The sequence below is a fragment of the Sorex araneus genome, chromosome 3, assembly GCF_027595985.1.
Source record: "Sorex araneus isolate mSorAra2 chromosome 3, mSorAra2.pri, whole genome shotgun sequence".
Lineage (NCBI taxonomy): Eukaryota > Metazoa > Chordata > Mammalia > Eulipotyphla > Soricidae > Sorex > Sorex araneus.
This window is the reverse complement of record NC_073304.1, coordinates 85,703,704-85,731,680: the sequence shown is the minus strand read 5'-3', so window position 1 is coordinate 85,731,680 and position 27,977 is coordinate 85,703,704. Positions and strand designations below refer to the sequence as shown.

The 27,977-nt window shown below is 56.1% G+C and overlaps 1 protein-coding gene across 4 annotated transcripts; it reads left to right on the top strand.

Moving 5' to 3' along the window:
* Positions 1-769: 769 nt before the first annotated feature.
* BMF (Bcl2 modifying factor) lies at positions 770-23,071 on the top strand. 4 transcript variants are annotated; one of them, XM_055133569.1, is made up of 5 exons: positions 770-893; positions 1,330-1,501; positions 3,681-3,977; positions 5,588-5,748; positions 20,012-23,071. In XM_055133569.1, the coding sequence occupies exons 3-5, from the start codon at positions 3,686-3,688 to the stop codon at positions 20,111-20,113; spliced, it is 555 nt and encodes a 184-aa protein (XP_054989544.1). In that variant the 5' UTR covers positions 770-893; positions 1,330-1,501; positions 3,681-3,685; the 3' UTR covers positions 20,114-23,071. The 4 variants fall into 4 exon arrangements, with proteins under 4 accessions (XP_054989544.1, XP_054989543.1, XP_054989542.1 ...); XM_055133568.1 differs by having other exon boundaries at positions 1,330-1,510; XM_055133567.1 differs by lacking the exons at positions 770-893; positions 1,330-1,501 and adding an exon at positions 1,941-3,323.
* Positions 23,072-27,977: the final 4,906 nt, after the last annotated feature.

Sequence of the window (27,977 nt, the reverse complement as noted above, 5' to 3'; positions counted from 1 at the left end):
CCCGAGAAGACCGTAAACTCCCAGCGGGGGGGGGGGGGCGGGCAGGAGTCACTGGAACAATGTAGGGTGTACACATGCGAAATAGCTCGCACTAGGTTTCCTTTGCAAGACAGTCTGCCAGTCTGCGATCTCACCAGCGCGGTCTCCGGACACCGCCCCAAACAGGAGGCGTGTCCGCTGCCCACGCAGCCCCCTTGTCTCCGAAAGCTTGTTTTCAAAGCGTCAGTGCCCAGTCAAGCAATCGTCTGTATGTTTCTGATTCTGCAACACAGTGACAGCGTCAGACACACTTGTTCCGTTGTTCCCGACAGCTCTGGGACTGGGGTTTTCTTTTGACCCAGGATCCACCAGGGACCTGCACCTCGCACCCGAGGAAAGGCGGGCGCGCCTTAAAGCTCCTCCACCCTTCCTCCTCCCACCTCCATCTTTCTGGACGCGCCCTAATTATTTGGCCTATTCCAGAGAAAAGATAAGATAAAAGTCACTTTGGCGCCCCCTCTCTTCTTTCGAATCGAGAGAACCCGGGGACCCTCGGGTGCTTACCGAGCCTGCGTCGGGGAAAGTACCCTGAGCCGCGGACAACTGCGCTCGCCTTGCGTCTTGGACGGGGGGTCGGAATTTTGCTCGGCCCCTTGACATGCTTCCTAGGGAAGGTTCGCACAATCTTGACCGTCCCTGGCCGTCGCCCAGCCCGGGACTTGGGGTTCCACTTGCCATTGGCCGGCGGCAGGCCTGACGCGCGGGGGGCGGGGCCTCATCAGCTGTTTGCGGGATGCCCGGAGCGGGCGTATTTTGGAAACAATACCGCGCGGTGCAGAGTGGCCTCTCCCGCGCCGTCCAGCCCGCTGCCGCCGCCGCCCCTAGCCGCGCCTCCCGCCGCCCGCCTCGGCCGGGTGAGCGCCCGAGCGCCGGGGGACCCGGCCGAGCCTGATCGCACCTCCTCGGGCTGGGCGGGGGGAAGTGGGACGCGGAGTCGCGCTGCGCGTGGGGGCCCGGGAAGGGTTAGGCTGCCGGCCACTGCAGGGGTGACCCTGCGGGACGGGGGCTCTAGGGTGTGAAAGGGGCGGGGGGGCGGGGGTGCTGCTGCTGCTGCTGCTGCAAGGACCCATGTCTAGGCACGCTGCTCCACGAGGGAACTTGCGGGAAATAAGCAGCACGAGAGTCTCCCGGGAGTAAGGGTCCAGGTAGGCAGGAGAACCTGCGGAGCACTGCGGAGCGAGCGAGTGCGCCCGGCCTCTGCAGCTGACTTTGGGCTAGCGGGCAGGGGAGTCGTTAGGGGGGCGTCCTGCCTGTGCTACAGAGTCCGAAGGATCGTCTCCTAATTTACAGCTGGGCTTCCACCACCGCCATCCCCCCCACCCCCCAGTCCGGCCCGCCCTCCTCCTCTGCCTCGCCACTTGAGTTTGGGCGCCCAGCCCCCGAGTGCTCGTCACGCTGGACCCTGGCGCGGAGCCCTGGCATCACGACTCGGAGGCCGAGACTCTCTCCTGGAGCCCCCCAGGTCTGCGCTGTGAGTGTGCGCGCGCGGGGATGTGTTGCGGTTCCAGAGCCCCGGTGGAGCTTCGGAGCTAGGGTTCGGCTCCTGCCGCCTTCCAGGAGGAGGAGCCTGAGTTCAGCATCCCCGCGAAAGCCCCGAGGGGCTGGGAAAGCGCCCGCGGGCTCGCGTCCCCCTGGCTCGGAGTAAAGCCTTCCCGGTGGGTGCTGGAGCGAGCGCACCTTCTCCTGCCCGTCTGAGTATCACCTCCTCAACTCGGGGCAAGGAGGCGAGGGTCCTTCTCGTGTCTTCGCGATTCCAGCTGACCCTGCCCAGCACCCTCTCGGGTGGGTGACTCCCGCCTAGGGAAGAGCCACCTGCAGTAACTGCCGAGAGAGCGGGAAGGAGCCGGCCCTGGCCCAGCCGCGCCCTCGGGCTGCACCTCCCCCCACGGTCCAGTCGGGGCAGGGGCTGAACTTTGGGGCTTTGCTGAGTGGGGGAGGGGCAGGTGAAAGGCTTCAAAGGAAAAGCCAAGACAATGAGTCCCGCTAGTGATTGGTTTCGAGGGTCCCTTCTTGGATTGGAATTGCCAGTTTGCAGCGACGAGGTGGAAGGGCTGGAGGGAAGCCCCAACCAGGTGACTGGGCAGAACTACCCTTGGTCCTTTGACTGGGCAGTTCTGTTTCCCGTACTGATAAGCTGAAATTCCCTCACCCTCACTCGGAAATAGTCCCCGAAGAGCTGCCACATGCCCGTTTCCCTGGCGCAGAGCACATCTCCTCACCGTCCAGGCAGAGATTGGAGCCCAGAGAGTTTGCACACTGCATGCACTTCAGAGCCAGCTTGTGTGGGGGAGAGCCAGGATCTTCTGAATTTAACTGAGATTCCTTTAAGTCCTGCACTAACCCACAGACCATTTGGCACTTTCTTCAAAGGCAGGAGTCAATTCCCAGGGGATCTCTAATTGAATCTGGCAGTGACAAACATTGTTTCTCTGTAATCTTAACCATTCAGGTGGTTACTGCCCCAAGGGACCTGGTGTGTGTGTGTGTGTGTGTGTGTGTGTGTGTGTGTGTGTGTCTGTTTGTCTGTCTGTCTGTCTTGTCTGGGTTGGAAGTTCAAGATGTTGGATGGCTCCAAGTTTCCACACCCACGAACCATCAGGTGGTATGAGAGGAACTTCTTTATCACCAACCTGACTCTTGCAGGCGGTTAGTGAGGTCACACGGAGAGAGGGCTGAATTTCACTTCCTTCTGTGAGACAGGTTGTACCAATCTCAGCCTGGGCGATGTTGGGAATGGTAGCCTGGGAGGAAAGATTTGCAGTCAGGGAGACTGGTGAGTGGACCGTGGCGGGGGGGACAGGTGCTGGCCACTTTGCTGGGTACTCCTACCTACCCTCTGGACCATCCTGGGCAGACAGCTCCACTGAGCTGAGCTACAAGTGACTAATCAGCCTTTCTCTTCTCTGTCTCTCTCCTCTCTCCCTCCCTCCCAGGACACGCTCTTACCACATCGGGGAGCCTGTTTGTTGTGTTGAGCAAGCAGGGGGTGGAGACTAGAGTAGATGGGCAGCGGGGCGGGGCTTAGCAGGTTTGGAGGGAACCTGGCAGCCTGGAATCGCTTGCTTTTGTTTTTGCAGGGAAGCTTGAAACTCTGCGCCCAGAACCTTGGTGGTGACTGCAGGGCAGCGTGTGTGTGCGCGCGCGCGCGTGCATGCGTGCATGCGTGTGTGTGTGTGTGTGTGTGTGTGTGTGTGTGTTCTGTGAGCCCTGGGTGTGCAGCCAGCCCCAGCACCCTTCTGCTCTCCCGCTGCCCCTGGAGGCTAGCCGCGTTGACGTTTCCCCAGGTAGCCCTCCTGCTTGCAGCAGCTGCCCCTACCCTGGCGGGGCTGAGTCCATAGTAGTCAGACAACGTGACTGAGAAGGGTCAGAGGAAGAGGCCAAGAGGAGGGTGACCCTGGGCAAACCCAGAGAAGGGATGTAGAGTGTCCCTGAACATTGAGGCAGTCCACATTTTGGGGGGGGCGGGGGGAGGAGGGGGAAGAAGGGAGGAAGGAGGGGGAAGGGGGAAGGGGGGGCGGGGATTGGTAGGATCTGGCCGCCAGGATGGCCAGTCCTCCATAACTGGGCTCATTCCATCAGAGGAGGACCGGGAGGGGAACAGGTGCAGCTGGATCCCAGAGGCTTGCCTTGTGCCTTCACAGGGGACATGGAGCCACCTCAGTGTGTGGAGGAACTGGAGGATGATGTGTTCCAGCCAGAGGACGGGGAGCCCGGCACGCAGCCCGGGAGCCTGCTCTCCGCTGACCTCTTTGCCCAGAGCCAGCTGGACTGCCCCCTCAGCCGCCTGCAGCTCTTCCCTCTCACCCACTGCTGTGGCCCTGGACTTCGACCCACCAGCCAGGAAGACAAGGCCACCCAGACCCTCAGTCCAGCCTCCCCCAGCCAGGGTGTCATGTTGCCTTGTGGGGTGACAGAGGAACCCCAGCGCCTTTTCTATGGTGAGTGCTTTCAGCCTCAGGACTCCTCCCATAGAGACTGGGGGAAAAGAGGGGACTTTCCCTCCCCAAACCTGCCTCTGCTATTTCCTTCCCCAAACCCAGTGGCAGGCTCTCTTGATTCCTCGATTCTCACCCCCTGCCCTGTGCCTGTCACTGCTTGGTGCCCTGTGCCCCCCCTCCCCCCCGCCCCCCGCCCCAGAAAGAGCCAGTTGCCTTGCCATGAATTTTGCTCTTTTGCCCCTTCCTGGAGGGTCCATGGATGGGAGGAGGGGAGTGGAGGCCTCAACATTTATGTCCTGGGGCCCCCACCTCCTCCATCCTGGTAGTGATGTGCCTTGGGATCTTGTCCGTAAAGGAGCTAACCTTGTCCTGGGGAATTGGGGGAGCTATGCACTGCCGTTGACGCTGAAGGGAAACCCCCCATCCCTTCTGGGAGGGAAGGTTCCAGAAGGCAGAAGGTGGCTTCCAGTAGTCACTTGGGACTTTCTGTGCTTGGAACAGGAACTGGAGAAAGAGGCCTTGGGCTTGGCTGGGCTCCTTGCCAGCCGAGGGGCTGTTTCCAAGGCTCAATCAGACAAGACCCCTTCATTTGTGGGCTTAAATGGTTTGTTTTATGAGCCCTCCTCTGGCAAAAGGGCAGGGTTAGAGCCTCGGTCTGTTTTCTCTTTTTAGCACTGTAGCTGGCCGAGGGAGGGGACAGGAGCCGAGGTTCTCTGGCAGAGGCTGATGTGGTGATTCCCTGCGGGACCGGCCCCCAGAGCCATCCGGACTTGGCGATTCTGGCGGGATGGGGAGAGGGAGGAGACGGGCAGGCGGGCGCCCCTCGCGGCAGTAAGCCGCAGTGCAGGGGTCTGGGCCTCCTGGTGCTCAAGCGGACGGCTCTCAATTTTACTCACCCTAGTTTGTAGGGTCCGAGACGAGGCTTCCTCTGCAGCCTGAAAAAGTTAACGTGTGAGTCCCAAAACCTCCAGAAAAAAAAAGTGAAGAGACTTTTTGGTTTATTTTTGTTTTGGGGCACCAACCCAGCAGTGCTCAGGGGTTACTCCTGGCCCTGCACCAAGGGAGGTCATTCCTGGTGGTGCTCAGGGAACCATGTGGGGTGCTGGGGATTGGAGCCGGGTCAGCTGCCTGAAAGGCAAGTGCCCTTCCCACGGTCCTATTGCTCCAACCCCCTGAAGACATTTTTGGTTTTCTCTTTTTCTGGTCACTGGTTTTGCCCTACCCAGGTGCTTGCAGTGCCTTCGCAGAGAGGAGCTTCAGCTGGTGACGACAGGAATTCCTACTGGCTACCGGAGTAGCAAACAGTGGCCAGGCAGAGCTTGGTCAATAAGGACAGAGGCTGGCAAATTTGCCCAGTCATGTTACCTGTGCCCGGGCGAAGGGAGAACCGGGGCAGGCTGGGCCAATCCCTCTTGTTTGCCCAGCACCAACTCCTCCACACCCTGTAGCAGGCATGCCAGGCGTCCAGATTTGGCCCCGTGCCCCGGGGCCAAATGGAGGCTCAGCCCCCCTGCCTTTGCGTCCGAGGGTTTATCCTCACAACCCGGTCTTGGCCTGGTGGGGCAGTCATGGAGAACGCTGAAGTGTGGGTCCGCCCTCTGTCCTTGCAGGCAATGCTGGCTACCGGCTCCCTCTCCCTGCCATCTTCCCTGCCAGCTTGCCGCTGGGTGAGCCGCCCCCTGAAGGGCAGTGGCAGCAGCGCGCCGAGGTACAGATTGCCCGAAAGCTTCAGAGCATCGCAGACCAGTTTCATCGCCTTCACATGCAGCAAGTATGCATGGTGGGAACTTGGGAGGGGCTTCCTGTGGGGGGTGGGTGTCTGAGGGCTGGAGTGGAGGTGCAGAGCCTGTTTGTTTCTGCTGGCCTCAAATGTGGTCCCAGAGTTTTGGCCTTGGCTTTTGGGATTTCCATGCACGGGGTGAGCAATCAGAGAACACCAAGGTGGCTGTTAGCCCCATCCTTAGCCCAGATCCTGTAAGAAAGGGGGACGATGGCTCAAAGGGCTGAGCACACACACTTTACATGTTGGAGCCCCAAATTTGTTCTTGGACACTGCATGGTAACCCTGAGCACTACCAGGAGAAACCCCCAAGCAGTGTGAGGGGAGTAGCCTGTTTGCACCACTGGATGTGATGGATGTGGTCCTCAAACGGGGGAGAAGGGGGAGCGGGGGGGGGGGGGGAGACGGAGGGAGGGAAGGAGGGAGAAAGAGGAGAGTTCTTTTCAGGGTGCTGCAATTCAACTGGACAGTGTGTGTGGGGGGGGGGGGCTGGCAGAGGAGACTCAGTGGGAAGCGGGAACCCCAGGGATGGTCCTGAGTGAGTGGGGGAAAGTGGTGGAACCGGTTGTAACCTGACACTTTCCAGCTGGGGAGGCTGCTCCTCATTGTCTCCGTCTGGGAATGGGCCCGGGACTCTGGCAAGTGTGCGTACCTCAGAGAGTCTCTCCGGACCTGCTGCCCGGTGCTGGGCCGGGTGCTTGGCCGGCAGCCTGGCACCAGCCCCGCCAGGGCGGAGCATCGTGTGTCAGTCGAACATGTGGCAGAGTCCATCAACAAAGGCGGCGGCTGGCAGGCTCGTGCTGCAGGAGCCCTCCGTGCCACGGGCTGGAGGCTGCCCGGCTCCTCGGTGCTGTCTGGGCCGCCCCGAGGCACTTAACCCTTCCTCTCTGGGCTGCCTCTCTGGCTGGCTGCCAAGGCAGGGAGCCGATCCCGGCTAGGGCAGCCGCTGCTGACGCCAGGCACAGTCACCTGGGAACTAACTGACACGTCCCTGCCTCGGGACCTTGTCTCTGGGCTGTGTGTGTGTGTGTGTGTGTGTGTGTGTGTGTGTGTGTGTGTTTGTGGTGTGTGTCTCTGTCTGTCAGTCTGTCTGTCTGTCTGCCAGTCTGTCTGACTAGCTGGCAGGAAGTCAACAAAATCATTTCCTAGGACTCGGCAGACCCAAAAGGTTCCCTAACTCCGGAGAACCAGGGAATAGCAGCTTTGGCTTAAGGGCAAATCCCTGTCCGCACAGGGGGAAGGAGAAGTTGACTGGGTTTCCTGCTGTGGGGGTGAGAGGTGGTGCTGAGGGAAGTGTGGGGCTTGACCTGGTCCTGGTGGCCCCCTCAGTCCTGTAGTGATCAGGAAGCGGGGGCAGGTGGAGGGGGGGACCCTAAACTTAGCAAGCCGGCCTGGCGTCCCCCTCAGGCCCCAAGCTGTAGTTCCCTAGCCCCTCCTTTGATTGTTTTCTGGAAACTTGGCTCCGAGGCGGCCCCTCCGTCCATCTGTGTGTAGACTCATTGGTTCTTGAGGTCTCTTGGCCTCCTTCCTGCCCATTCAGGCCCTCTCCCTTCCTCGAGCAGGCCGGCCAGGAGGCCAACTCCCAGCTTCCAGGGCAGGTGCTGGAGCAGATGGGGGCGACAGGGCTCTGGGCTCCTCCATCCTCTGGAACCATCCGGAAGGCAGCTCTCTTCATCCCTACTCGGCCTCTTCACCCGGGTTTCCCAGAGCATCCCCTTGCCCAGTGGTGAGCCCCCGTGGGCTGGGGCACCATGGACACCTGCCTAGCCGGGCTTGGCCCGGGACTCGAGCACAGCCCCGAGTCCCCTCTTCCTTCCGGGATCAGTTTGCACCCCGGGTGTGGCCCTGTTCTGGCCTGCTTGGCACTTTCTCCCTGTCCTGCTGATGCCTTTGGGAAGACGCAGTTCAGCTCTAGACAGGACACTGACCTCTCAGCCACTCACCCAGCAGAGTGAGGGCCAGAGCAGCTGACCAGAGATCCCCGTGGCCCCCAAGCACCTGCCCCCCACCCCCCAGCCTCCGTGATAGCAGGAGAGTGGCTGGAGAGGCTGTTCCTTTACAGGGGGGGGGGGTTTCCGCCCACGGACTCTTCTTCCTTTTTGTCCCCTCCTCTCTCTGTTTCCTGCTCACATCACCTCCGGGGAGGTTGGGGGGGCGCTTCCTGAGAGGTTGGGGGGCGGTGGGGAGTGTGGGACGTGAGGATCAGTCTTCAGCGGAGAGACCACTGACATTCAGAGGACTGGTTGTCAGCAATGAGTCACGTTGTGATTTTGATGATTGTATATGTACTCCAGTTGAACATTGCGTATCTGGAAAGCATTGTTGTCACACCCCTGCCCTGATGCCTTACCGCTTCCCTCACCCCTTCCCTCACCTCTGCAGGCAGGGAAACAGAGACTGGGAGGGAGGGCATTTAGGATGAGGTCTCTAGGCTCCCGCCCCAGAGACGCATGGCCAGGGTTTGATTGTCTGTCATGGGGCGGCCACTAGACCTCACAGAATCCGTTTCTGCTCTGTGAATGAAAGCCAAGACCTGTGCATTTCACATAGAAGCTTGAGAAGATGACAGTCCCGGGCACTCGGCAGATATTCTTTAAGGCTCGATTCCCCCGCCCCCCCACACACACGTTTGCTCTTGTTTGTTCACAAGCCTCATGCCCAGCCCGCTCTCCAAGCTGATCCTTGCACGGAGCTGCCCTGCCCTGCAGCCTTCTCCCTGCTCTGTCCACGGCATCCAGGTCCATGCAGACTCGGTTCTTCTGGGCAGTGGCCTTGAGCTCTTGCTCATTGCTACCTAAGCTTGGAGAGCCATGGCAGACAGCCCAAGAGGCAACGAGAGGTGGAGGGCTTGGTCCTTTCCTTCCTCCTTCTGAGATGGGGCTGCAGAACTGCCACTCTCCCAGATCCTGGAGGGAATGTGAGAACCTGCATTTTGGGTTACTCCTGGCTCTGCACTCAGGAATTACTCCTGGCGGTGCTCAGGGGACCATATGGGATGCTGGAAATCAAACCCAGGTCGGAGGTCGGCCACATGCAAGGCAAATGCCCTACCTGCTGTGCTATCGCTCCAGCCCCGAGAGAACCTGCATTTTGTCCCTGGCTACAGGCTTCAGTTTTTATGGCCTGTTTTTCTGAGTTTTGATTTTGTTTGATTTGGGGATCATACCTGGCAGTGCTCAGGAGCTCTGCCCTTGGGGGTCACTCCTAGCAGTACTTGGGGGACCAGGATCGAACTAGGGTCAGTAACATACAGGCAAGTAGTGTCCATCTGTACTGTCTCTTACCCTCCCACCCCCCATCCAACATATCTCTCATGGAGTATCCTGGATGGAGGTCTAGGCAGGTGACCAAAGTGGTCTGCCGTTGGGGAACGGGGTAGAAGAGCGGGCAAGGAACTGGAGGCAGAAGATCAACAAGGTGTTCTTGTTGGTTTTTTGGGTCTCTGGAGCGGGATGCTTGTCAGAGGCCGAGTGAGCCACAACCTTATCCACACCTGCTCACCTCTCCCATCCTCCTTGGCTGGTCAGAGTACAAGGGTTCCTCTTTACTCTGTATATTGACCCCTGGTAGTCTGCTGACCATAGCCTGCCTAGACCCAGGCTCCAAGGGTGACCCTTCGCTTTCTGCTGGGAAGAAGGGATTACTTCCTCTTCGGCTGCCCGGATCAGAGCTGAGCCTGCTTCCTTCCAGCCTCTCTGCTGTGGCCTCTGTCACAGGCTGCGTAACTGTGGCCACATAGTGCGTTAGAAACGTCTACTGGCCTCATGGCCAATATTGACACTTGTAGGGGTCGCTGGACAGGGTTAAGCCCAAAATCTTCAACAAAGAGTAGCTCTGGTGGGTCATCCGGTGAATAAGGCTACAGGAGGGTTGGGGTTCTTCTTGTTGGAAATGACTTTTTCATTTGGGCCAGGGGTAGCTCCATTCACAAGAGTCAGATTTGGAAACAACCTGAATGATGATTAGACTTCCTGGAACATGAAATCTGCAAAGAACTATCAGCCACTATTCCCTTCCAGCCCTCTTTAGTTACGATATCACAGGAGGGACCCTGGGATGAGAGGCTAATCAGGGGCTCCCAACTCTGCACTTAGGAGTTCTGTGTTCCCAGACCAGCCATGGAATGTCTCCGAGACTGTTTCTCATCCGACTTTACAGGGGGAAGGCAAAAGCCCTTGGAAGATTGTATCATATACCACTGTTATGGCACAGACAGATGAACACTGTATGAAGACAGGATGTGGGAATTTGCTTCGAACTGGCTTTATAGTTCTCAGAGCTCTTTTGGATGCTGCAGGCAAAGTGCTGTTTGCACCATTTTTTTTTTTTTTAACTAGCAGCTTTGCAGCCAGTGGTCTGGATCCTTTGTTCTGGGACTTTTGACTGCCTCCTGACCTTTGGGGGGGTGGGTATCGCCTATTGGGCAACTGGCTTCTGCAGCACAGACGGTGGTTAATGAAGTTTTTCGGGCCCTAGAGGAGGCCTCTGTGAACGTGAGCCCCAGAGATTCCCCCGAGAGCGAGAAGGGTCCCTCAGGAGCCAGGTTCTGTCCCAGAAGTGGGAGGTCCACCTAGGCCTGGGCCTGGGGGAGGGGAGGGGCTGTGCGTGAGAGCCGGGGCTCAGGGCCCTGTGTTTGCTCTGTGGCTGGCTCTGTTTATATCGCTCGCTATATTTAGCTTCTGAGTCATCAGCGTGGCTGACTGGAGGCCGAGTTCCCCACACAGCCCTGCACCTGACTGCGCACTCTTCCAGAAGGGCCTTGTAGTTCCGGATAGTTCCTTCCCTCCTGACCAAGGCAAGCTGCGGGGATGGGAGTTACCTTTTGTTTTCAGTGTGTGTGTGTGTGTGTGTGTGTGTGTGTGTGTGTGTGTGTGTGTGTGTGTGTGTGTGTGTGTGTGTGTGTGTGTGTAGGGAGGGAGGGAGGGGGGCAGGCTCATGGAAAGGGGGAGGCGGAGACACTGAAAAAGAGGCATAAAGAAAAACATCTGGTTTGCTTATTGATCCCTGTCTGTTAACCAAGAGGGCATGTTCCATAACCAGAATGACAACTGTTGGTGTGTGTGGTGAGGAGAGGAAGGAGGAGCGGGAGGAGGGGGTAGGTGGGGGAGGAGGGAGAGGAGGACATGGCTGTCCCATCTTCTCCCCGACTTATTGTGTCTTGTCCTGTCCTGGAACCTGGCCCCAGGTGGAACCAGAAGTCCCGGCTGCAAAGGCTCCACGTTGGCAATCAGAGCCTTGGGGTTCCTTCTCCACAAATCTGTCCCCTCCTCAGTCCCCTCTCTCCTGCGACTGGTGCACACGTGCCACTCATAGTGCTTCCTGAGCACCTAAGAAGTTGCCTGTAGCTTGGTGGAGACATTTTCAGATGGAGGAACATAGGTGTGCGCCTCAGGACTTCCTGCCTTTAGGAATTGCAGAGAGAGAGGCTGGTGGGGTGTGGCATAACCTGAGCCCACCCCTAACCCCTATGGCCAGCACCAGTGGCTTTGATTTTTTTATTAGAGGCCGCCCTCCTGCCCTGTGCTGAGGGCTGGCTAGCCCGGGCTGCCCTTCCGTACTGGGAGAGGTGATGGGTCTTGCTAATTGCATGACTTCCTTAGCACCTTAGCACCGCCCTTGGCACTGCCGTCTGGGCCGAGGAAGCTCTTGGCAAGGAATCTTTTTTTCCTTTTCCGTTTTGCACTATTGATGAATCCGGAGCTGACAGGATCAGAAGCAATGGGTGCCCTGGGCCCATGAGGCTTGCTCCTGGCTCTTGGAGCTCGGGTTTAGCTCAGAGGTCTGGAACTCAGAGCCCTTCTCAGAGTGAAAAGTCAGGGTTTCCCGTGAGTCCAGTCAGGGTTGACCCTCTGGGGCGGGTGCTTGGACCTCTTGTGCCACTGTGCCCAGCCTCTCTCTTGTCCTCAATGGGGAGGGCCGAATGGCTGCTGCTACCCCAAGCCTAAGTGCTACCATGAGCCCTGGTGCTTTCTATAATGTTCTCTGTTAACCACCTCTGTCACCTTGCAGTGTCCTCCTTAGCCTCATTTCCTAGGAAACTGAGTCTCTGAGACATAAGGCTCTTGCCTATGTGACCTCAGAGGAGCAGAGCGGGGGACTGTACGGATGAGACTGATTCTAAAGCCATTCTCCTCTCCTCGCCCATGTGGGCGTCAGCAGGCACGGCCGTGCGAGCCAGGCTGTTGGTGCCCACCCGCCAGGCTCGGCTCCGTGTTCCTCCAGGCGTCCCCTCAGAGGGCCAAGTCACCACGACAGGCTTTCTCTCCTGCTTGTCTTCGTGGCCTTCGAACGCCTAGCTCAGTTGGGTGCTTGATAAAAGCTTGCTGAACTGAGGGAAAACATCTCTCCCACTTCTTTCCAGTGGAATTTTCCTAGAGGCTGCCTTATCTCCACGTTCCTGTTCTCAGCCCAAGGCTCTTTTCTTCAGCCTGGGGGTGTGTGGGGATTTGGGGGGGAAGGGGGGCACCACTTTATGGAGCATCTCTCCCTGGGAGAGCAGGGCTCTGTACAGTTCTGTCTTTTCATGACATGGAGCTTGGTTTCAGACCACGGTCTGATGTTATAATTTCAGACCTGTTTAAGCCTCATCGCTGTTTGATCTTTAGTTAGCTCTGCCTTTGGAAAGTTTCGTTTCTTTTTTTCTGGTCCACAGCATCCTTGCTAAATAGTTAATGATCTGGAAATAATGTCTCTAAACAGACTAGGGGGGTAGTTCTGGGGTGATTCTCTTTGAAATGCTAACACGCCTTCATAATGCAAATAAACACATCGTTATATATATATATATATATATACATACATATATACATATATATAATGTGAATATATATTAAAAATGGTTTTTTTTTGGGGGGTGGGGATTTGGGCCACACTTGGCGGTGCTCAGGGGTTATTCCTGGCTCTGCCCTCAGGAATAACTTGTAGCAGGGCTTGGAGGACCATCTGGGGGAGGCTGGGGATCAAACCTGGGTTGGCCGTGTGCAAGGCCAGTGCCCTACCCACTATACTATCACTCTGGCCCAACCAAATGTAATATTTTTTTTTAGGGTCACACCCGGCAATGCTCAGGGTTGACTCCTGGCTCTGCACTCAGGAATCACTCCTGGCGGTGCTCGGGGGACCATATGGGATGCTGGGAATTGAACCTGGGTCAATTAGGTTTGCAAGGCAAACGGCCTAGCCGCTGTGCTATCGCTCCAGTCCCTTGAATGTAATATTTTATTGAAAGAGCAGAACTTTGGAGTCACAAGTCAGGAATCACAGTAGGCCACCCCTCCACCCCATTTACTCACTTGGGAAAACTTTTCTGAGCCTTTGCATCCCGGTCTGTAAAAAGGGGTCTGTAGAATCTGTGTTTCCTCTGAGATCTGGGTGAGGTTCAGATCGGAAAGCCGGCCCTTCTGTTCTTAGTCTGAGAGCATCAATAGCTGTGTGCTTGGTAGATCTGCAGACCCCTTTCAAAGCAAAGCCCCAGCGTGGCTGGGCTCCTTCTGATTATTTGGGTATGTGGGGTGGGGGGTGGGTGGGGGGTGTTAGCTCTTGTGGGGATATCTGAGACACAGGTGACATACAAAGCCCTTGAGGGTGTGAATTGGATCCAGAGAGGTAGATAAAGGTGAGATGCTTATCCATGGACAGTGGGGAACATTCTTTGTGCTTAGGGCAAAGGCCACACGGGATAAAACAGAGTTTGATTTGTGTAATCCAACCTTGTCGCACTCTACAGCCAGTTTTCTTTTTTCCTTTCTTTTCTTTTCTTTTTTTTTTTTTTTTTTAATTTTAAAGCCCTTTATGACTGACTGGGGCCCTTGCCGAGCTGGATGCTGATCCAATCACGGCAAGCGCTTGTTCGTGCTGGCCAGACATCAGCTGCTCCTGGCCTCGGACATGTGGGTTATCTCACCAGGCGGACTCATCTGTTGTTGCTGTACATTTGTTAAGTGTTCACTGTTTGTGCCCACGGGTCCCCTCACACACTGTGGGGATGACTTAAACACCTGTCAGGTGACTGCCTTCACCCTTGACCCCAGCAAAAAAAAAGGGAGACTAAAGTCACAAAGTCTCCGAAACTTGACTCTGACGAGAAGCAATTTTCTTTTTTCTTCCTTTTTTTTTTCTTTCTTGGTTTTTGTTTTGGGGCCACACCTGTTCAGTGCCAAAGGGGAGGGTGCCGCTCCAGGTTCCGTACAGGGTCGGGGGCTCCCCTTCCTCTGCACAACCTCTCCCGAAGGATCCACGTTCTCAGCTCTTCCGTTGTCTCTGGGTGCTTTGAACGGTTCCTGTTGGAGCTTAGGGGACCATCTAGTGACAGGGCTGAACTCCACCTGTGGAACTTGCACACCAATCCTTTGAGCTATTATCTGTGTGGCCTCTATTTTATTTCTTCTTTATTTGGATGGGGTGGCCATTCTTTGACTTCTCTGCTTTTCTTTTTAAGTTGTGGTCTTAGGGATCAAGCCAGAGCCAGCCTTGTGTGAGGCTGGCACCTTAACCCCTGCACTATCTCTCCGGCCCTTATCATTTTTTTTTGTGGTGTGGGGGATGGGACCCAACCACACAGGTGAAGCCTGTAGTCTACTGATGGGTCCCATCTCTGGGCTTAAAGAGAATATTGCTTTGGGTCACACCGGGTAGTGCTCAGGGCTTACTCCTGGCTCTGTGCTCAGGGATCACTCCGGGGGGGCTGTGGGGGGGTCCTGTGAGGTGCCGGGATCCAACTGGGGTCAGTTGCATGCTAGGCCAGCATCTTAGCTGCTGTCCTATCTATCTCTCTGGCTCCCGAAGAGAGGGTTTCTCTCCACCCTCTTAAGCCCTTTCCTTTGGGCATTCACCTTTTCTTGCCCTCCGGCCCTGAGACTGACCCTCACTCTGAATTTCAGGGCTCTGGCTCAAACTTAGATTCCCTTCTTCCCGCTCCTCCCCCTGAGGGGACCCTGACTGTACGTTCTGAGCGCCCCCAAAGCCCGGTCCCTACCTTTAAAGGGCACCACCCTTGATTCTGGGAGCTCTGGGGCTTCTTCCAGAGGACTGGTCTCGTTGATCTCAGATTATGTGCTGGGCCCTGGGCCAGCTGCCCAGGAGACAGAGGCCAGGAGGACACTTTCCTGATTCCCCCTTCCCTCTCCCCTGCCCCTGCACACCTTCTCCCGAAGGACCCATGTTCTTAGCTCATCCGTTGTCTGCGGGTACTTTATGCTGTTGGGTGAACACTGATTTCCTTCCTCCTTGCTTCCTCTCGCGCCTCTTTTCAAACCTTCAATTTTTTTTCTTTTTAATGAAACTCTTGTTTAATTTGTAAAAAGTTATCATTATTATTTCATATAAGAAATAGGGATCTTTCGGGGAGGGGGGCGCTATGTTGCAGTTAGGGTTAATTTCAGAAAAGGGGCTTTTATGAAATTAATGCCAGCAGACATCCACTCGGTAGCGGGAGAATATAAGTGGAATATATGTGGCATCTGCTTGTCCCCAGAGAAAGGGCTCCTGGGACTGTTGGCCGGTTCCTGTACCCGATCTTGCCAGTCTCACAGCTGTGGTGACAGCCAGCTTAGGCTCTTGGGGGACAGTCTGTTCTTGGGGCCCAACCAGCTTCCCCCCACCGCCACAATCACCACCACAGACCAACAGCCTTCTGAGTTATAATCCTAAAGACAATTGTGGATGACTAAGTCCAGATCTCCGAGCCTTGGGGTTGGAAAGCACCTCCAGAGTTTCCAAATAAAAGCCTGTCTGTGGCCTGGCTGCAGTAGACCACCTGGGCAAGATTTACCTCTGGCTTGGCCAAGTCATCACCCGGTGAGAAGAGACAGAGAAAGAGTTTGAAGAAAGAAAACTCTGAATCAGAGCGCATTTTCTTCCAGGCTATAGGATCAGGAGTGATTTTATTCTTTCTTGATTCTTCTCTTTTCCCATTTTTTTCCCTCACAATTAGCTTGTGATGATTTTTATTATTAGAAAAGCTGGCCAAGGCCTGAGAGAGAGAGGGGTAAGGCACTTGCCTTGCACACGGCCAACCATGTTCAGTCCCTGGCTCCCGGCGGGGGCGGGGGGGGGTGTCCTCTGAGCCCTGCCAGGAGTTATCCTTAAGCACTGATCCAAGAATAAGCCCTGAGCATTGCTAAATGTGGCCCAAAACCTAAAAGCCAAACCCAAACGAGAGACAGTCAGTGCTGCTTCTGATTTTATTTTTTATTTTTATTTTTTTATTTATTTTTTATTTTTTTGCTTTTTGGGTCACACCTGGCGATGCACAGGGGTTACTCCTGGCTCTGCACTCAGGAATTACTCCTGGCGGTGCTCAGGGGACCATATGGGATGCTTGGAATTGAACCCGGGTTGGCCGCGTGCAAGGCAAACGCCCTACCCGCTGTGCTATTGCTCCAGCCCCAACTGCTTCTGATTTTAAAAGTGTCAAGTGGGTCTGGAGCGATAGGACAGCGGGGAAGGCACTTGCCTTGCATGTAGCTGCCCCGGGTTCAAACCCTGGCGTCCCATATGGTCCCCCCCAGCGCACCACCAGGAGTAATTCCTGAGTGCCAAGCCAGGAATAGCCCCTGAGCATCGATAGGTGTGACCCCAAAAGCCTATAGCACTGTCGTCCCGTTGTTCATCGATTTGTTCCAGCGGACACCAGTAACGTCTCGATTGTGAGACTTGTTGTTACTGTTTTTGGCATATCGAATACGCCATGGGTAGCTTGCCAGGCTCTGCCGTGCGGGCAGGATACTCTTGGTAGCTTACTGGGCTCTCTGAGAGGGGCGGAGGAATCAAATCTGGGTTAGCCGTGTGCAAGACAAACGCCCTACCCACTGTGCTCTCGCTCCAGTCCCTGTGCTATTGCTCCAAAAGCCAAAATAAAATAAAATAAAATAAAATAAAATAAAATAAATGTGTGGTGCAGGGAGCTGGTTCAGCACACAATTTCTTGGGCCCCTTCTGTGGAGATTCTAACCCAGGTTGGTCTGCATGAGACCAGGGGTCTCTGAATTTACATCAGCACTGTAGTGGCATCTGTGGGACAGGTTTGGGAACCACCAGTGTGATGCAGGACCAGCATTTTACCTCTGAGGAAAGAGTGTGCACCGGTGATTGGCAGGAGAGCCAACCCTAGCGAGTGCCTGGGTTCCTGGACCCTGGAGCCACCCACCTGCCTTGCCTGCGGGTTGCTGACCCCTGAGGCTGAGCCAGGGAGAGGCACGCAGCCTGGGGTCTTTCCCGAAGGCGGATCTGAATGCCCGGCCCCCTGCATGTAGGCCTCTCCCAGGCAGGCCTCAGTCTTCTCCGGCCCACAGCTGCTTCTGGGTTACCCTAGCACCCATCAGTGATGGACGTGAGGCTTCCTCCTTCCCTTGGACCATAGCACCTAAAAGTCATCCAGGTAGCTGGTAGCCACCATGAAGGAGTTTAGGTAGAACCAGACGGAGCTGGGTGCCGCGTGCCCGAAGTGGGACCTCCCTTCTTTGACTCCAGCGCTGTTGTGAGATGATCGGGGGAAGGGTGGCACAGACCGTCTGCCTGGGCCTGCCAGAAGGTCGATGGTGTATCAGGGTGATGGCTAAGGACGTGGCTCAAGGGCCAGATGATATGGCTTCTATCCACTCTGTTACTGCCTAGCTGGGTGGTCAGGTGAGTTCAGCTTAGGTGATCGCATCTGTCCAACCGAGTGAGAATACCTACCACCTGGGCTTGTGCGAAGAAGCCCAGCATTGCCTACTCTAGTGTGGGCAGCCCACGGGGTATGGACCTTTAATGCCCATCCAGGAAAAAGCTGTTACTACTTAACACGGTGATTTTCAAGCCCCAGTCCAGGGACTGGTGGCGATTCGCAAGTAATAAAAAGGTTGAAGTGGCGCTGGAGCATTAGTACAGTGGGTCGGGCACTTCCCTTGCACAAGGGATCTCTGACATCCTATATGGTTCCCTGTGCACCTCCACGAGTAATTCTGGAAGTGCAGAGCCAGGAGTGACCCCTGAGCATCGCTGGGTGTGCCCCTAGACCCCGTCCCCTACACATACACACATGCGCGTGCACGCGCGCATACACACACACACACACACATCAAAAGCCACTGCGTTGCCTGGGGTTCCTGCTTAAAAAATGCCCATTCTGGGGCTGGAGCGATAGCACAGCGGGTAGGGCATTTGCCTTGCACGCGGCCGACTCAGGTTCAAATCCCAGCGTCCCATATGGTCCCCTGAGCACCGCCAGGGGTGATTCCTGAGTGCATGAGCCAGGAGTGACCCCTGTGCATCGCCGGGTGTGACCCAAAAAGCAAAAAAAAAAAAAAAAAAAAAATGCCCATTCTGATCCAGTCTGCGTTTTCAGAGGCTCCCAGGTGCTACCGCTGGGGCTGCTGGGCTCTGGGCCTGGAGCACTCACAGCAGAGCCTGGCCGACCTTTGGAGCCTGTTTCTGTGGCTCCTGAGCACGGTGGTTGGCCTTGACCTTTCCCAACAGGCACTGGAGGAGAATTCCAGCAGCCTGGCCTCTCCAGGGACCCATCTTTCCTGGCTTCCCCTCCTGGGCTGCGACATGACCTTTGCACCTGTCCTGGGCGGCAGCTGGGGCGGCAGGGCTCCGGGGAAGGGGCGCTTTGCCCAGCTGCTCCACTAAAGACATCTTCAGGTTTGCAGCTGAGTCTGTTTTCACGCCCGCTTTCCTCTAACCAGATTTTGTTAAGCCAGGTTGTGTTTCCTCTTTTTACTCATCTTTGTTTACAAAACACACGGACAGCCATCGTCTCCCCAGCCACCGCCCGCCAGGCTTTTGCGCGTCCCTCCCGTGGCACACCCTGGTTTCCCTCCAGCTTTCTGGGTGTGTTTTTCCTCCTGCAGGGGAAAGAGCGTGGTCACGATCGCAGAGGGGGAACCCTGTTCCCCGGGGGTCGGCAGCCTCTCCATCAGCCTCAGGGGACGGCCCACCTCTCTTGCCTCGTTCTCCCAAGCCAGGGTGAACCAGAGCCCCGCAGTCATGCCGAGAAAGCCAGGGGAGGTCAGAGAGAGTCACAGGTGGTTGGAGCAGCGCACAATCTACTCTGACTGACCACTTCTAAATCGGAGCTGCCCGGCCAGGGCTGGGCTGTGCACAGCCAGCCTAAGAGAAGGTTCCAGCCGCTCTTACCCGAAGCGCGCTCGCCCACGGGGGCCACTGCAGTCATCTAGACCCAGCCTTGCTGGCTGTGCTCCGTGCACTGGTGTTTATTTCCCTGTCCACTGAGAAACCCTGTGGCTAGGGCCCCGGCCCAGCCCTCCCGCCCTGGCAGACAGAGAACAAAGAGCGTCTCCCCAGCACCCCGGGAGCCCCCTCTCCCGGCTCCCTGGGAAATGGTACCTGGGTGGGTGGGGCACCCGCCACAATCCTGGGAACCGCTGACCCCTGACCTTTGCCCCCAGCTTCCCTGCCTGACAGTAGGACCTGGGATAACCTCCAGAGAGTAGTGTGCATTCTTTGTTTTTGTTTTGTTTTCAAGTATGTTCTTGCTTAACGTTTAATTGGCTCCAGTCAGTAGGAACGCGCTCCAAGAGGGATTATTTATGGCTTACTGTCAAGACCAGCTATAAAAAGGGCAGCCCTGAGCCGGAGATGCTGGGGAGGGAGAGAGGGCGGGCGCACAAGTGAAGAGTGTGTGTGTGTGTGTATGTGTGTGTGTGTGTCTGTGTCTGTGTGTGTGCGTGTTTGCACTGGATGAAATCAGATTTTTGCTGCCTCAGCAGTGTGGTTTAAATTGAAGATTAACCCTTTGACCTTCACAGTGTCAAATCACTTGCAGATGGAGGGGCCCCCCTCCCCTTCCCCCTTGTTCTCTGTGTTACTTCGGTGTGGGGGGAGGAGAGGGGGGCACTTCTCTTTCTTTCTGAAGCAAGTTTGTTGTTCATGCAGCTGAGGTTTGAGGGGCTCAGGAGCCAATCTGATTAAAAGCAGCACTTGGCTAAACTCTGGAAAATCCTGCAAGTAGGGGAAAAAGTTTAATCCTCTTGTGCATAAAGGCGCATAAAGAGCCTGTTTTTTTTTTCTTTGTAATGTGAAAACTGCAATTGTTTTTGGAGAACTCTACTATCTCTGTCCCTCCCCCTTTCTGACCCCCCCTTCCTTCTGACCGCCCCCCAGAAAAGATCCACTTGGCCGCCCTGATAGGATTAAAGCATAGGCCCGAGACTAGATATGAACTTTTATTGGAAATTATAAGGCGCGTGGTCCAAGGCTATGGTGAGGAGTCATCACAGAGATGGTGTGTTGTTTTGTTTTTTCCTTTCAGCACCAGCAGAACCGAAATCGCGTCTGGTGGCAGGTTCTCCTCTTCCTGCACAACCTCGCCTTGAACGGGGATGAGAACCGGAATGGGGCGGATCCCAGGTGAGGCTGGGATGCCGGCCCTCTCCGCACGGGGCACAACGGGAAGGACATCGGCGAGGACGGAGACTGTCTTGTGAAGTTGTTTTTTGTATCGTTCTCGTGTTTTTATTTTAAGATTTTTTTTTTCCCCTCTGTGTGTGTACATAAGACATACCCAAGCGGGGCCTCTTTCCCTGTTCGGGGGCCGAGACCAGGAATGGGGGCCTTTGTCAAACACTGTTGAAGTTCAGGCTGAACTGTCTGGGATGGTGGGAAGGCCCCAGGGCCCTGCGGAGGCACTTGTCCAGGCGGCAATTGTCAGACCTGCCCAGGGACTGGCATGCTCTGGAGAGAAGGCTGGAGTTTTCCACAGGAACTCGGCTGAGAAATCGGAGCCTGGGTTAGACTCCTAGTTCCGCCAGACCTCGCATCCTTCCACCATGGACAGAGCTGAGATTCGAGACGCGCTGTCACTCGGCTGCAACCCCGCCCCCCGCCTCAGCCGGGGTGGCCAGCTCCAGGTCTGGGCTCTCTGTCGGCCCCACCGGTGCCCACCCCAAGGGCTCAGGGATTCTTGTCCAGCCCCTGTCATCTCCAGCAGACCTCAGGGAGGGTTGGGTTTTTCTCCAAGGACCCCTCAAATGTGCCACAAAATGAACGAAACTGCTCCGTAGGCCTCAACCTGACACGGTGACACTCAGAGGCCCCCCCACCCCCAGGATGGAGGTGCCGCCTCCGGCTACCTGGGCCAGGCTGGATGTTCACCGTGCATGAGCCAAATCACCAGTCCGCGTGCTGTAGCCAGCAGCTTGTGCCTTCGCCAGCTCTTCTCTCAGAAGACCCAGCCAACAGACTCCCCACCCAGAACCAGCACTCTAGGGCACCCTGGGGTGGGGTTGCTGTGAGGCTGGGAAATGGGGTGCTGTCCCACTTCCAAGAGTCAGCCCTAGAGGAACCCAGACTTCTTGGTTTCCTTGGAAACAACATACCTCCTCCCGTTTATCCCATTCCTTTTTTTTCACACATCGTCGGATGCAGGAAGAAGCCGGCACCGCTCAGCTGGGCTAGCTGAGACGTGCGTGTGAGAGAAAACAGTGATTTGTGTGCAACTGTCCAGGCTGGGCCCACAGCTCCTATCTTCCTGCGGCTCCCAGCCGGGCCAGGAGGGCCGGCTCTGGTACTCACCAAGGCGGCAGCTGCCCCGGGCACCTCTTTCCTTCTCTCCCTGCTGGGACTACTCAGAGAGTTAAAAGCAGCTGGCCCGGCAGCCCTGAGAGCAAACACGGGGAATCTGTGGACCAGACACCTAGTAGAAATTAAATTATAATTTTTTTCCCCACGCGTCAGAAAAGATAACATTGGTGCTAATGCTGGAACAAGGCCTGAAGCAAAGGTGGCTGCGTCGGGCAGAGGCCATCCCACGACGCCCCACAGAAACGGGCGGAGTCCTGAGCGTGCCCGGCTCCTCCAGCTCTGCGCAGAGATGTGTTCAGCGGGTGGGAGAGGAAGCGTGGCTGGAGGGGTACAGCCGGGCAGGATGCTCGCTGCACGGGGCACCTGCGGAGGAAGAGGATGGAGACTGAGATCCAGGGATGCTCTGCTGAGCTGTGGCCTTCGGGTGGGGCCTTGTCTACCCAGAGGCCCAGGTGCCTTTCTTAATTTGCACGAAGGTGCTGTCGGGGCTCCCAGAGGCCCCCCTGAGGTGAAGGCCCTCAGTCTGTGTGTGTGTCAGGCTTTGTCTTGTTCTGCTTGGATGTTCTGGAGGGGGGTCCCTCTTCTTGGCCAGAATTAAATTCTCAGGGTGTGTACCATGGTTTGTCTGCTAAGAAGACGGATTCCTGCTTACAAGGTGGAGCCAGAGGACAGGCAGGAACGCTGGCTCCGGGACGCACTGACCGTGGGGAAGTCCCGCCTCCCCGCCAGTCCCACCCCCGTGCCTTTGTGCGTGCTTGGGCCCCCGCACTATTCTCCCCTGCCCTGGACCAACGCGGGGTGTCGGTGTGCGCCTCACCGGCCACACATGAGAAAACCAGCTCTTCTGATGCTTGGCAGACTTTCCACCAGCCGAGGGAGAGAGCAAACGCTTGGTCAAGGCCTTGGTGCTAAGGTCAAGCCATTGACTTCGGAGCCCTTACCAGGTGCGGGGGGAGGGGGGGACTGCCTGCGGCCTGTCCTGAGAGCTGAGCCCAGAGGCTGCCCGGCTGGGGACCGGGGACGGTGGCCTGGCTGCTCTGTCTCCATCTCCCGCGGCGCCAGGGACCAACTTCACTCTTGTCAGCCAACTAGGACCAGATGTAAAAGCCTCCCTCCCTCCTGCCTCCTCCTCCAGCCACCCAAAAGCCCTGGAGGTATCTGGCTCAGGAGCCCCAGGAGGGAGAGAGGTTCCTCCTGGCTGGCTGGGTAGAACAGGGCGAGTGGTCTAGACCAGCCCTTCCTCTGCCAAATATAGGCCCCGAGCCTGGCCCTAGGACGGTGTTTCTCCCCCCTGACCCCTTATCTGGGTTGAGGAGTGGAGAAGTAGACGGGGATTGGAGGGGGGTGTCTTGTGGAGCCTTTGCAGCTTGCTGAGGGTGTGGTGGGAGCAGGACAGGGTCCCCCTTATTCTCCTGGAAGAGGAAGGGGGAAACCTGATAGTCAGGGTCCAAATAGCCCTAATTCAGAGCCTCAGAAGGTTCTGGAAGCCTCCCAGCAAGTTGTAAGTGGGAGGCTGAGGCCCAGCTGCCTTTGCCTGTTCCACCATCGCGGCTGCCGGACAATTGCCCCCACCCCCCCACCCCTTGGAACAGTGGCCTCCCGCTGCCTGGGGGGCAGGGCTGTGCAGAGCCAGGTGCTCAGAGGCATCAGACTTGTCTGTTTGCCCTGGGCAAGCTCCAGCTTGGACATGGGAGAAGGGGGTCATTTAGGACCGCCTTGCCCAGGCTTCCAGCTGAAGAGCCACAGGACCTGGTCAGGCCAGCAAAGATCACACATCCCAGAGAGTGGGGGGAGGTGGGTGGAGGAGGGGGTAGCGGGGAGGTGGGGGGGGAGGGTCTCGGTGGTGAGGAAGGGGAGCAGCCGAAGCAGGAAGAGTTCTGCCTTTTCTGAGGGGCCTTCTTGGAGTCAAGGCAGTGCTACGGCTCAGCTGTAGACAGCGACATTGGGTGGGAGGCTGCTCTGTCCAGGCTCTGTCCAGGAAGGGGTTAACCTGGGCCTGTGACGCCTCCCAGGGCCTGCAGGCCTGGGCAGAAGGCCGGAGACTGCATTCTTCCAGAGAGGCTCTGGCCTCTGGGGCTGATGGTGCTGGGAGGCCCGCAGGCTCCGGGGCCCACACTGCCCCTCTCCCTGTGCGGGTGGCCCCCGTCCGGGCTCCGCCGGGGTGTCAGGGGGAGACCCAGTGAGAATGTAGCATTGTGTTCATCCCAGTTCCGTTGCCCTGGGTTTCTGAGCCCTCTGCCTCCAGGAGGAGACGGGAGGAGGGAGAGGGTGGAGACCCATCGTTTTTAACCTGTATAGAGTATTTGGCTTTATGTTCTTCACAGGCATCTGTGTGAGAGAGTATGTGTGTATCCCCCCGCCCCCTATCAATTGGTACAATTTTTAATAAAACCATTTAAAGCAAAGCTGGCCTTTCTTATTTCAGGTGGGAGAGAGATGCAAGGGGAGGGACCATAAAGATAGTCCAGCGGGTAAGGCACTTGCCTCACGCACAGTCCACCTGGGTTGGATCTCCGGCACTGCCTATGGTCCCCTGAGCACCACAGGAGTAAAGTCCTGAGCACTCTTGAGCATGACCCCTAAACACCCCCCAAATAAAGAAGTAAAATACAAGGGGGTCCTGGCAGTCCTAACTTGCTCCTCTGCTGCCAACACAAATCCTCATCAGGTTCCTCACTTTCTTTGCGCTTCCTTCTGCTCGTGGAGTGGAGAAACTTCCCCGTGACCCCGGTTAATGGCACAAACCCCCCCGCCCCATGTAGGAGTTTTCAAACATGTTACTTTTCTGCAGTGCTGCCCTGAGTGGGGGTGCAAGAGTGCCCGGCCACTACAGCGAACAGAGGACCTGCCAGTAGCCAGCACTCAACCCTGGCGACAGTGGCGTTGGTGCCACCAAGGACCCCCACGTTCCTGGGATCAAGGACACATCTCAGGAGGTTGGGTAGTCGGGGGAAGGGAAGACAGGGGCTTCTTCCATTTCCTTGCAACTCGTGTCTGATTCAGGGTCATTTCTAGCTCTGACCCTTCTAGAAATCCTTGGGAGAATACGCTGCTGACTCGACCTTGCCTTGTCTGTGCTGGCCGCAGTGAGGTGGGGACTTTCGGCCCTCTGAGCACCTCCCTTCCCCTTTCCCATCATCACTATGGGCTTGAACTCCTGTTTGACCTCTTTGTTTGTGGGAGGAGTAAACTGAGGCCCAGCAAGGGGATGTAAGTCCTAGTCCGGCTCCTCAGATCGCTGAGTCAGTCTGAGGGGGGCTCACCCCCGACTGCTGTTTCCATTTGGAAACAGCAGCGCTCTTGCCCAGATCGGTGGGGAAAGCCAGAACTTGTCTATTTTTAAGGCCAAATAACTGCCTCTTCTCCTGTAAAACATGGCACTTCTAACCACTCTATATTTGGAGGGAGAAGTTTATTTTTACTGGAGTGTGGTGGAAGCAAGGCCTGGTGCCATGATCGGATGTTATTCTGCGCTCCCCGGCCTGGGTGGTAGTTGAGTCCCTTAGGCGGCTCCCCTGAGGCGCGGGCTGGGATAAAAGGTGGATGTTCCTGGTGTGCGCCCCTCCCAGTGGGCTCTGTGCTGGGGGGGAGCTTGAGAAATCCTCCAGGTCCCACACCAGCCTCCCTCTCTCCCCTCCCACCAGAGGAAGTGCCCGTTTGAACCCAGGCTCTGCAACTCATGGGAATGACGGTGGGGTTCTGCTGGGCAGGTTCTCGAACTGTCCTGGGCCTCTGTGTCGTCACATAGGGCGACAGTGGAGTGTCAAATGTGAGCCTGTGAAAAGTGCTCAGAGCAGGGCTCAGCATAGGTTAAGTTTTCAATCAACATTAGCTGTGAATATTTGTTGCTAGGTTTGTTTTGGGTTTTGTTGTGGGGCCGTACTCAGGCCTTACTCCTGGCTCTGCACTCAGGGGTCACTCCTGGTGGGCTCAGGGGAGCATATATGGTGCTGGGGATCGAACCTGGGTCAGCTGTGTGCAAGGCAAGAACTCTACCTGCTGTATTATCTTTCCAGTCAGACTGTGTCAGGGAACTGTGAATATCATGAATGATACTGTTTTTGCTACTATTACTTCTAGGATGCTGATCAAGATTCTCCAACCATTCTTGTTCAGAATTGTCTCTTGTGGGGCCATGGTTTTATTTTATTTTATTTTTTTCAATTTATTGAATCACTGTGAGAACTGTTACAAAACTTTCCAGTTTAAGTCTCGATCATACAATGGTCAAACACTCATCCCTTCACCAGTGCACATTTTCCACCACCAAGAACCCAAGTATACCCCCCATCCCACCCCTCCCCCTGCCTGTTTGGCAGATAATTTCCACTTTACTCTCTCTCTCCACCTCCACTTTGATCACATTCAATATTTCGACAAAAGAACGACCATTATTATTTGGAATTTCCCCCAACAATCAAACCTGCCGAAAAGGCATCATTAAATAATTTGCTGATTATGAACCCAGGTTCGATCCCCAGCACCATATATGCTCCCCTAAGCCCACTAGGAGTGACCCCCGAGTGCAGAGCCAGGAGTAAGGCCTGAGTACGGCCCCACAACAAAACCCAAAACAAACCAAGCAACAAATATTCACAGCTAATGTTGATTGAAAACTTGACCTATGCTGATTTTGGATTTCTATTTTTTTTTTGCTTTTTTTTTGGAGGGGGTCACACCCAGCGATGCTCAGGGGTTACTCCTGGCTTTGCACTCAGGAATTACTCCTGGCGGTGCTTGGGGGACCGTATGGGATGCCGGGGATTGAACCTGGGTCGGCCGTGTGCAAGGCAAACGCCCTACCTGCTGTGCTATCGCTCCGGCCCCTGATTTTGGATTTCTGATATTTTAGTAATAAGTCTGGAGGGATTTCTGCCCAAAGCCGCTGGATTCCGAGATTGGTGTGTGTGCCTCTGGGATCATGGCCGTTCAGGAGCCTGAGGAGCAGTTTGTGGGTGGCAACTCAGGGCCTCGTCAGGGCAGGGAGAGGGGCTGGTTCTACCCCCATCCCATGAGGCCTCACGTGTCTCATCACTGCAGTCTTGTACCTGCTCTCCAATAGGTTCTGAAAGCTGGGGCCACCATGCCTGGGGTGCAGGGGGAGGCGGAAGGGACAAACACCCTTCCTCTTGTGGGGCCATGTTGAGGAAGCTCAGGGGGAGAGCATTGGTGGTGAATGTGAGGCCCTGGGTCCAATCTCAGGCACTGTCTCCTCCTCAAAGACAAACAAACAAAACCAGGGCTGGAGATGCAGTCTAGTGTGTAGGTGCTTGCCTTGCATGTGGCTGATCAGGGCACCCCACCAGGAGTGCTGAGTCCTAAGTACAGAGCCAGCAGCAGTCCCGGACAGGGCCAGGTGTGGCCCAACCCCCACTCTCTCAAGACAGCAAATATCTGCTGCGTCTTTCTTCTGTCAGTCTCTGTCATAGACATTGTCAGCGTGGAGGCCCTTCGTTGAGACAATGGCAGACTCCTGACTGCTCTTTTGATGGGGGCGGGGGAAGGTGTTGGGCAATGTCCAGTGACGCTGGGGAATGAACCCTGGGTTAGGCTTCATGCCAAGCAAGTACCTTAACCCCAGTACTATCTCTCTGGCCTCGTCACCGCTCTTCCCACAGCTCAGCCCCTTCTGCAGCCCCTGCTCCTCGGGCCAGGGTACCTTTCTAAAAGTCAGACCTGGCCTCGCTCCTCACAGCAAATCCTGTCCTCGTGGGTTACGTCGACAGCCATCGCACCCCACCCCGATCCGTGTTCTTGGTTGGTGCTCTGTGCCACCCATGGCTCGAAGGTTTCGAGACCACAAATATCGAGGAGTCCCACCAAGTCCATGGGTCAGGAATTTAGGAAATTTAGGAAGAGCAGCTCCAGGTGACTGCAGACTCAGAGACAGGAATTGAGATGGAGATTCCCAAGACCCTAGGTGATGAGCGCAAGGTGTGGGTGGGGAGAATGACCACAGTTCCAGGGAGCTATCACTCCATCGATCCATCAGGGACCCAGCAGCCTTTCCTGTCATTTGCTCAGATGTTTCTCTGCTCCAGTGTGCCCTGAGGCCAACAGTTTTCTTCCACTGCTCAGTTGAGATAGTAGGAGGAAGACACCCCTTCCAAGCAAAAGGGAAAATGGGCAGGCCGTGGTTCCCTGAGAAATGAGATCTGTGCTTGCTGTTCTTTGTGAATGTCTGAAAAGATTTTTAAGGGCAGTTTCCCCTGGGTGTGATTCTAGCCTGGCAGGAGGTATTAGAACCCGGCCCTGGGTGAAATAGGATTCTTTGCTGATCCTCACAGTCCAGCCCCTGAAGTTTTGCTTCCTGCACCCTCTGCTTCCCAGAAGTTCCCATCCTACCTGGGAAGGAGGCAGGTGAAATTGCCCTGAGGGGAGAGGGAAAGGAAGTCCTGGTTGGGTGCTATCTCTACTATCATTCAGGGGCACCTGGCTCCCGCCCTGCAGCTGGACGTGTCCCTGATGCTTGAATCTACACCACTCCCCACCTCTGCAAGAAGACGAGTTCCACTGCATCGTCATTGGTGCGGGCTGAGGGACCCGAACTTTTGCTTTTGTTTTTTATTTTGGGGGGCCATACCCAGTGGTGCTCAGGGCTCTCAGGAATCCTGGCGGGCTCAGGGGATTGAACTTGGGTCAGGTGCATGCAAGGCAAGAGCCCTACTCACAGCACTATTGTATTACTCTGACTC

Coding starts and splice junctions, on each gene's coding strand:
- BMF (XM_055133567.1), top strand. CDS start 3,191: ATGCGTGCATGCGTGTGTGTGTGTGTGTGTGTGTGTGTGTGTGTGTTC. Junction 3,978..5,587: donor ACCCCAGCGCCTTTTCTATG/GTGAGTGCTTTC, acceptor CTGTCCTTGCAG/GCAATGCTGGCTACCGGCTC. Junction 5,749..20,011: donor ATCGCCTTCACATGCAGCAA/GTATGCATGGTG, acceptor TTTTCCTTTCAG/CACCAGCAGAACCGAAATCG.